We start from the raw sequence: 10,159 nt of genomic DNA, 5'->3' as shown, positions 1-10,159 counted from the left end.
CATTGTCTCCCATAATGATGGGATCATGCGCTCCTTTGCTGCCGTCAGAGTTAAATTACTGCCTAAGAAACAGCATGTCATGCAGCGGGTAGAAGAGTAACTCAGTCGGTAGAATGTTTGCCCAGCATGTGCAAAGCCCTGGGTTTGTTCCCCAACATCATAAATCCAGGCACAGGAGCGCATACCTAGAGCTACAGCACTCTGAGAGGAAGAGGCAGGAGGATCAAAGATCAAGTTTATCCTTGACTGTATAGTAAATGTAAAGTTAGCCTGGGAGATAGATATATCTTGGGATATTATATGTATGTGTGTATGTATGCATGCATGTATGTATGTATGTATGTATGTATGTATGTATGTGTATGACCTTGTCTCCAAAACCAAACAATAAAACCAACCACGGTTTGGACATCTTTTGAGAGTCTGGCTTTATTATATCTAGCTACTTAAACCTCTAAAGACATAATACAGACTTTCAAAAACTGACAGTAGATCAAACATTTAATCTGAATAGAGCTTGAGGGAATTAAAAAAAAGTTTTCAACTCCCTACAAGGAAGCTCAGCTTTCTCACTCTCCATCGGAGCCAGCCTTTAGAATCGTACGAGCCACACTTACCCAGGACAAAAATAATATACAGCTTGACAGCCCCGTGACAACAAAAATGCAATTACAGTTCACAGAAACAAATCTTCATTTGACTCGAGCTGTAGAACAGCAGAGGCGAGTTGTAAAGACACATGGGGCCGGGAAGGTGACTTGGTGCTTACGAGCTCTTGCTCTTCTTCTACAGGATCCCCAGTTCTGTTCACAGCACCCATGTTAGGTGTAAATTCAATTCAAGGGGATCTTAGGCTTCGGCAGGCTTCACACTTGTGCACATGCCTACACATAGAAATATGCACACATGATTAAGAATAAAACAAAAAGCATAGGGGATAGAAAAATATATCACTTTGTATCATGAAAACAACTTTTAAAAACCATCATGTATATCTATATCTATATATGTATGTATGTATGTATGTACATTTGTATGTCTGTATATACATATATATATTTGCATGTGGCTGAGTGTATATGGTGTGCTCTAGGGATACATTGTCTTTGCTTCTATATAGAAATTATACGTGGGCTACCATGCTCACTCAGAATTCACATGGGTGGTGAGATTTGAACTCAGGTCTGCTTGCTTGACCAGCTTTACCTTCTAAGCCTCTCCATCCACAACAGACACATAAATACACACATGCACACACACATGGACACAGACACACACAGGCACACATGACCATATGTCTATGTACACACATGAGTTTTTAGACAGTGTCTCCTATAGGTAAAGTTGGTCTTGAGCTGTGTATCCAGCCATGGATGACCTTGAACTTCAGATCCTGCTGCTGCCTGTCATCTTTAACATGCGGATCACATGACTCTACCAAGTGTGTATTCCAAGGCTGGCACTTGGAATCTCAGCCCTGAGGATTCTGCAGGGGAGGATCAGGTGTTTAAGGTGTACCCTTTCTAAATCAAAATTCAGAACAAAGCTACATTAATTATAAGATGGAGAAACAAATATGTACATGGCTTATACCACTGAGGGGTTACAGAAAGGAATTTGCAGCACAAACACTGTCTTTGTACAGAACTTGAACTGTACATTAAAGGAGGTAATAACGATGATAATAATAATAATATTTATGTAGTACTTTACATATTTCAAGTCCTTTCAGGCCACTGGCTAGGTACACTGTTAATTTCTGTTGATTCAGCAATGACATCAGTGGGCGTCCTCGAGGGTGGCATTATGCAGTATGACATATGTGCCCATCTCATGAAAAGGAAGAGAGGGTAGAAAAAAGGGGGGGGAGTGGATTTCTAATGCACTCACTCTAAATACTGAGAAAATGTATCTGAGAACATAATATGGGGGCTGGGGAAAGTGTTACACAAGCATGATGACCTGCATTCGAATGCTCAGAAGCCACATTAAAAATGATCTGTATATCTCAGGGGTTGAAGCAATGGCTCAGTAGTGACAAGTGTTTGATGCTCTTACAGAGGGCTGCAGTTTAGTTCTTGGTACCCACATTCTATGGCTCTCAAACCCTGGAGCTCCAACTCCAGAGGGATTCATTGCTCTTTTCTGGCCTCAAGGGAACCTGAACTCACATTAAGCGCATGCACACACACACACACACACACACACACACACACACACACACACACCATGGAATAAAATAAAATAAAATAAAAAGGATATTTTTTTAAAAATTAAAGGCAGGTTTATTGAGAAGCTGCATTTAGACTGGCAGGTTTACTGGCCCCAAGGACTGAGGCCAGGGACTTCACCAAGGGGAAAGGAGGTTGGGGGAAGAGGAAAGAAAGGGGCAGGTTTGTGCAGAGAGAGAAGAGAACAGAAGAGAGGGGGAGAGGGGAAGAAGGAAAAAAGGAGACGGGGAAAAAGGAGAGAGGGGGAAGGGAGAGAGGGAGAGAAAAAGGGAGAGAGAAAGGGAGAGGAAAAAAAAAAGGATTTTAAAAACTGCTCAGCTTAGTAGCCATGCCTTTAAAGTCAGTGTTCCTATAGCAGGATGAGAGATGGAGAGGTAGAGAGAGGCGAGTACACGGGGCCAGCTTGGTGTACACAACAGCAAACAACCAGAGACAGTCAAACAGGTAGAAGGCAAGGACCCATACTGGAACTTGTCTTCTGATCTCCACTCACGCTCCCCTATTGCCCCCACTTCCCAATGGGTACCCCAAAGTCATACAAAAGTCTCAAGACTATATATAAAACATACTTTTGGTTAAAATGAGACTAGAACCAGGGAACCTGTGGCTGGTGAGGTAGGGTTTGAAAGCTTACATGATGATTAAAAATTCCAGGTCCTCTCTTACTTACTCGGATGCCCCAAAGCTACAGGAGAGCAAGTCCACAATGTCACATGTGTCACAATTATTCTCTCCTTTTCTTGCATTGCTGGGGATCAGAACAAAGGCTGTGTGTATAAGAGAAGAGTTTTACCACTGAGCCCCAGCCCCAGCCCCCACAATGCTATTCTTGATCTGTGTTCAAAGAGTAGGCTGCGTCTATCAAAAAGCTCAAGCTGCAAACTTTCTTAAGACAAGTGGAGAGAACAGAGCGGAATCATTAGAGGTGTGGAAAGATGCCTGCCACGAGTAGCATCAGTTTATTGCTGATCTGAAGGGCATGGCTGGCTTAAAGGTGGGCCAGAAATGAAGCCTTTGATGGTTTCATAAAGGGTCTCGGAGATGAAGTCGGGCTCTCCCCTGAGAAAGGCAGGGAGGGCGGTGAACATGAGCATCTCCTCTTTCGACTTGGTTCTTACAAGTCTGACAGGTTCCTGGTACAATTATATAACTACACATACAGTTGGCATATAGAGATGAATGAGGTGCTGTGCATGTAATTACATGTAGCAAAATGTGTACTTTTATTTGGTGGGTACTTACATCGTGCCATGAATAGTGTACTTAGAAATAATTAACATAAAGCATTAATTTAAAAAACAAAACAATTAAAAGTAGTTTGGCTTTCTTGAACTAAAAAAAAAATAGATCTGGAATCTTCTTTCATTACTTTTAGCACTTAGTGCCAAATTGTTCTGGAAGGCAGTCACATTGCACGAGAGCACACATACACACACTCACATACTCACACACACCTCTGTATTCACAATGTTTTGATTTAAAGAAAAGGCATTTCAAATTTGTAAGTTTGTGTGGTCTTAGATATTTGTGGATTAAAGACATTGACAAATTCTTTGAATAAATACCTTGAACCTCTTTGAATAATTTTGAACCTCTCTCTCTCTCTCTCTCTCTCTCCATATATATATATATATATATATATATATATATATATATATATATATATATATATATTTGTTTGTTGAGACAGGGTTTCTCTGAGTAGTTTCTGGTTGTCCTGGAACTTCCTTTGTAGACCAGGCTGTCCCTGAACTTAGAGATCTACCTGCCTCTGTCTCCTCAGTGCTGGGATTAATGGAATGTGCCACCACTGCCCAGCTGAACTTCTGTATTTGTAAAGTTCAAGTTTTTTTCCCATATGACTTACTATGTATAGGAATCACTTTCTGCCATCTACAGTCTTGGTAACAGTGCATATATTATGGTGTGAGTTTTAGTTGAACTTTATTTTTTAACTCTGTGTTTGTGTTTTTCTATGTAGGGTATGTGAATAAGTGTGTAGGTGCCTTCAGGGGTTAGAGGTATTGATCGGAAGCCCTGGAGCTGGCATAATACTGGTTGTAAGTTGCCTGCCTGGCACAGATGTTGGGAGCCGAACTCAGGTCCTCTGTAAGAGCAGCAAGTAGTCTCAACCCCTGCGTCATCTCTCCTGCCCGCGTGCTTTAGTTTTTAGACTTGTGCATTGTTTATGGGTATGTGAAAAAAGTTTCATTTTTTTATTACTAATGTGCATATATGTGTGTATGATATGTGTGCGGGCATATGTGCCATGACATCCATGTGAAGGTAAACAGACGATTTTGGGAGGTAGATTGCTCCATCTACCTTGTGGGGCTTAAGGGATCAAACTAAGGTTGTCAGGGCTTTTAGGGCAAGAGACACTAAGCTGTCTCCTAGGCTCTGCAATGTTTCTTGTTGGATAGAAACTATTTGAAACCAGTTCTACTTTGGATGTTAAAATACTAAGGAAAAGAATTAAGGCTATAGAATGAATAGCTTCATGTTTTTCCTTTGACACACATAGTTTAGAAGATTTTGGGATTACTATGATGATTTTATTCTGGCAAAGATACCAGATTATCAATCAGTGTTTACTGGAGAGAAAATTTATAGGGGAACAAATAAGAAATCAGTCCATACGGGTTGTCTCCCCCCACCCCAAGAGAGACTGAGGTTCTCCGAGGGTGCTTTAAATAATGCCCTTCAAAATGAGACATTTTTCGGTTTAGAAGACAATCTTTCTTTTAGATAAGGTCTCGCTTTGTAACTCTGGTTAGTCCTGACCTCAAGGTGTAGCCCAAGGTATTTTTGGATTTTACAGTCCTCCTGTCCCTGTCTCTCCTGGCTGAGTAGATAACAGGAATGCACCACCAAGCCCAGCTTGGAAAGCATTTCCTGGTGGCTAATTCTTCCAAGGTGTTAGGTGCCCTTTAAAAGAACAGTGACTCCATTTGAGTCTTTAAAGACTCAAATGCATTTGCATTTCTGGGAATTTCCTTAGGGATCAGTTTTGCAGGTATCACCAACTTTCCCCTTCATGGGTTTTATAAACTAAACATGGCTGCCATCCAGGGGAGAGTCTTCAGTGGGTGCAGAATAAGGAAAGGGGAAGTCCTGGAGGCATGTTACAATGTTCTCTAACATTTCTTAGAGTTACAGCATCTCCAATAGATTCTTGCTGTTGTTCTCTACTATTATTTGCTGTTGGTGTTGGTCTTTGAGATAGGGTCTTAGAACAAGACTGGCCTCGCATTCCCTACATATGACCAGGAACATCTGCTCCTGCCCTTACCTCCCGCTGGGATGGCAGGTGTGCACCACCATGTCTGCTAGCCCTATGTTATCTTACCGTTTTGGGTAATAATACAGGATCCACATAACAAACTGGGAAATTCTGCGCTCCTACATCTCCTACACAGTTGCCAGCTCTGGTGCTAAGCTGAATGAATAATAAAGGTGCCAGGAACAGATATCATTTTGATCAGCTCTCTCATTTGATGTCAGGGGGCTTATTTTGGAAAGCTTGGGGTGGCAATTAGTCATGCATTGGGAACGGTGAGAGCTCTTCCCCTAAAGGGAGAAGCCAAACATTAAGCAAAATGACCGAATGCCTCTGGATTGTTTTTCTTATGCTTCATTCAAAGTCATATCAATTATATGTCAAGCCTTTTTTTTTTTTGTCCTGCGTCAGAGCCATCTTTTCTCACAGTGGGTTCTAGAAGGATGCGATCACTCATTGTGTTATCTTTGTGCATGTCAATGGAGACAGATGTCCTTAGACCCTTCTATTTTAAAAATATTTTAAGCAGTTCGTACCTTTGTAAGTCCACTCCATTCAGACACCAGTGGTTGTCTATGTTTTACAGTACTTCAGGTGAGCATGAACTTGCAAGTAAAAAAACTTCGAAATGCTTATAGTTTGCTCTTTATTAAATTTTATTTATTAATTATCATGATGATGATGTGTGTGTGTGCACGGTGTGTGCAGTGGGGCACACGTCACAGCTAAAGGGTAGACATCAGAGGACAACTCTGTGGGATCCCTTCTTTCCTTCCTCCACGTGGATTCTGGGAATGGAACTTGTACAGCAAGGGCTCTACCCACTGAGCCACCCCACCATCTCTAGGTTGTTCTTTTATGACTATACTCGTTCTAAACATCTTAAATGTGTTCTTTAAAATCTTGTCACTAGTCTTTGCTTTATTACTTTATTCACCCAAGATAATTTTTGATTAGTGAATTATCTTTTGAAATGAGAACATTTTATTCCACTAGAGAAGTTATCTTATTTTTTTTTCTCTCTTCTTCCTGGCTGAGAGCAATAGCGTTTGTACAACCCCCAAACTGTTAGGAGAAATCTAAAATTTATTTACATAAAGCTTAAGCTCTGGGCCTCCCAATGTCAGCCAGGTTAACATGCAAAAGTATAAACATAACTAGAAACGGAACAATTGTATTTAATACCCGTCAAACTTATATCTAAAATATTGCCATGGATTCAGAACTCTGAATTCCAACCAGATGTCTTTCCCTACTATTACACAGGTCATATATATTTCAGTTTTTAAAGTTCAAACCCAGGGGATCGACAGGATAATTAGATTGAGAACATCTGTGGTAAATCCATACCTTTTCCCTGACCGTTCCCCACGAGAGGAAATTTGCTTGTTTTAATGCTCCTGCACATTTTTTGTCTAGCCACCTTTAGGTCAAATTTTGTCGTTCTTGCTGGCCATCGCACAAACGTAGATGGTCTTTTAAAATGCAAGATAGGGAAAAACGGGTAAGATCTAAGAAGCTTTAGGTGGCAAAGGAGTTGCTTCCCGCCTGGATCCCGGTCGGGCGTGGCCAAGTGCGCTGGAGCTGGGGTGGGCACGAGCGCTGGAGGCGGGGGGGGGGGTGCGTGGGGGACCCCGAGGACCCGAGTGTCGGGGAGCCGCTGCCCTCTACCGGGCGGCGCGAACGGAGCTGCAGCGCGGTCGCCCGCGCGTTCCGGCTCCGGCTCCGGCGCCTGACACCCAGGCAGCTTGCGGCCACCCTGAGGTCCGCAGTGTCCCGCCTGGCGCCGCGTCCCGGCATCCAGACCGGAGGCTGGCTCTGCGCCTCCTGACGCCCGGGCGCTCCCACGCACCTGCTTCGGGTGGCTCCTGCCCCTCAAAGGCTGAGACCTGGGAGTGCAACGCGGTCCCGACCGCTGCATGGACACAGAGGCTTCTGGGTGCAGTTGCAAGACCCGGGAACACTTGTATTCTTTAAATCTCGGGGTGACTTTCCTTTCCAACCCCTTTCTCCCAAAATATCGATCTCACCGCAACCGAATAGCGGCTAAGCCCTCAAACTTGGCTCAGAGAGCAATTATTTTCTACGGTCATGTTGGTGTTCCGTACAGACGTTATTTACATATAATTTTCAAGATTAAGGAATTTAGGGATTTGTCTTAACTAATTACACGTTCACCGAAGTGCAGCAAAGTGAAAACACTGTGTTCCTACTGTAAACCAAACTCTCTGGTGTGAATAAATCCATTAAAGATGACGATCCTGAAACTCGTGCTCTGGGGCTAGAAGGAAATGTAAAGAGAACTTCCTTCCCCCGCGACTCCCGGCTTAAACGTGAGCGGTTTTGCAAAACTTCGGAACGAGCGCTTCGTTTCGAGTGCACTGCACGCTCTCAGAACTTTCCGCCTGCCAAGACGGGAGGCGCGGAGCTGTGTGAACCCCAGAGGAAGTTTCTTGGGTTGTGTCGCAGAAGCATGGTTGGGGGACAGAGCTGTGTTCTAAGGCTTGCCCCAGTCTTGGCCGACGCAGGAGCGGCTCCGAAGGGCGGGGGAGGCCGCTCGCTGCGTCCCGGTGCAAGTTGGGGGGACTGCAGCTCACGTGTGTAGGACCTGAATGGGAGTCGCGGCGGCAGGCTCCGAGGCTGGGTGGTCAGCCCCGCCACCCGCCTTCCACACCATGACACAGTTTGCACTTCCTTGACTAATGAAACATTGTTCGCGACCGCTGTGGTCTGGAGGTCCCCCCCCACCCCCCGCTAGAGCGCACAGGGGAGCGGAGGGAGGTCCTCCGCAGCCCCGGGGCGCGAGGGATGGCCGGTGGGGTCTGGGCCCCGCGCGGGCTTTTCAGGTGGGCTCTGCACGCTCGGCGCGCCCGGTGCAGAAGAGCGCAGCGCCCGCGCCGCAGCACAGCCCACGGTCCGCACGCAGAGCGAGGGGGACGCAAAGCGGTGGCCAGCGGCGACCGCGACCTTTCCCGGAGTGGAGTAGGCGGGGGTTGGGGAGGGCATCCCTTAGGTGAGCTGCAGGGTCCCGGTCCCGGTCCCGGAGACCCTGCAGCGCCCCCTCGAGGCCGGGCCGCCGTCGGGTCGCAGCGCGGCCGGGGAGGGGGGCGTGTGGCGGGGCGCGCGGGAAAAAGGGTGAGGGGTCGCGAGGGCCCCGGATGCCCGCGCTGGGGCTGCGGGGAAGAGAGCGCGGCGCGCGCGCGTCCAGGCCGCCGCCGCCTCCGCCACCGCCGCCGCCGCGTTTCCCTCAGGCTCCCGGACTCCACGGCAGAGGCGGTGGCGGCGGCGGCGGCGGCGCCGTGAGGAAGGAGTCCGCGTCCGCGGTGGCTGAGGCGGCGGCCGGCTCCAGGCCGGGTTTTGGCGCCCGCCCGCCTGCTGCCTCCTGGCGGCTCCTGAACTCCAGCCCCCTCTCTATCAGCCTCTCACTCCGTCTCAATATGTCTCAAGATGGCGGCCAATGTGGGATCGATGTTTCAATATTGGAAGCGCTTTGATTTACAGCAGCTGCAGGTCAGGCTTCTCGGCGCTCGGCCTCGCGCCCGGGGGGTGAGGGCGGCGGGCGGTCGCGGCCTCCCTCTGGAAGGAGGGTGACACTCCGGGCTGCCAGGGCCCTGGCGGGGGTGCTGAGGCGACGGGGGAAAGCAGGAGGGGGGTGCCGGGAGAAGAGCGGGGCCGAGTCGGCGACGAGTCCCTCGGGCTCCCCGGCTCTCATTGATCACTCGGCCTGATCAGAAATTGATCCTCTTTGTTCAATTCATCGATCAGCCCAAGATGGCGCCGGAGCCGCCAGCCGCCACCAACATCTTTGCCCCCCGGTGTCTGCCCCCTTCAACCCCGGAGGGGTGTCTTCCTCCCCACCATCATCGCCATCCTCCTCCTCCTCCTCGTCCTCTCCGCCGCCGTCGCCGACCCCGCGCGCTGTCGTTGTCGCGGGACCCCGGTGGCAAGCAGTGGGGGGGGGGAGCGGCGGTCCTCCCCCCCACCGCCACCACGGGGGCTCTGTGGGAACTCGCGCGCGCTAAAGAGGGGGACGCGCCACGCCACGGGGTGGCTCTTGGAGGGGTGGTGGGGTTTGCAAAGAAGGGGAGCTGCGGGACGCTCGTCGCCCTCGCGCCAGTCACGTCTTTCCTTCCCCGCGGCTCAGCCCCGGCGTATTCCCGGGGAAAGTTTGTGGGGAGTTGCTGGTGGGGGGTGAAGCGCCTGTCTCTCTCTCTCCTCTCTCTCTTTTCCTCTGTCTCCTGGAGGAGAGAGTCGCGGACCGCCGCCGCCGCCGCCGCCGCCACTGCCCCGCCGGCGCGGCGGAGCTGGAGCTGGTGGCGCTGTGGTGCCGCCGGCTTCGGGGGAGGGTCAGATCGGCCACCGGCGGCTGGCGGCGGCGGCGACGGCCAGGCTGGCGGGTGGCCCCTTGTCGTGGAGACGGCGGGTGGCTTGGAGCTCCTGGCTGCTCCTCGATCGGTCCCCCTTGGGCCCAGCCGCCACCATATTCCTCTTTCCACTACTGCCGTAAAAAGGGATTGTCAACCGGTGTCGACCCGGCCAGGGGACCGGCTACCCGGTGTGGCGGGTCCCTCCCCCCACCCCGTTTGTTTACGTCCAGGGGCCAACCCGCAAGCCCCGCGCTCTTTTGTGTGTCTGCTGCGTGAAAGTG

The 10,159-nt window shown here is 48.9% G+C and overlaps 1 protein-coding gene across 2 annotated transcripts in view; it reads left to right on the top strand.

Annotated features, from left to right (window-relative positions):
- Positions 1-8,684: 8,684 nt before the first annotated feature.
- The window catches only part of Cux1 (cut like homeobox 1), a 327,459-nt gene continuing 325,984 nt past the window's right edge, over positions 8,685-10,159 (top strand). Inside the window, exon 1 of one of the 2 annotated variants that reach the window (XM_031338271.1) lies at positions 8,685-9,021. In XM_031338271.1, coding sequence (XP_031194131.1) covers positions 8,959-9,021 — 63 coding nt within the window. In that variant the 5' untranslated portion in view covers positions 8,685-8,958. The remainder of the gene's footprint in view (positions 9,022-10,159) is intronic. The other variant, XM_031338273.1, reaches the window with a different exon arrangement.

This window comes from Mastomys coucha, unplaced genomic scaffold, assembly GCF_008632895.1.
Source record: "Mastomys coucha isolate ucsf_1 unplaced genomic scaffold, UCSF_Mcou_1 pScaffold22, whole genome shotgun sequence".
NCBI classification, from domain to species: Eukaryota; Metazoa; Chordata; class Mammalia; order Rodentia; family Muridae; genus Mastomys; species Mastomys coucha.
The sequence above is the reverse complement of the archived record's forward strand: the minus strand, read 5'-3'. Positions and strand labels throughout refer to the sequence as shown.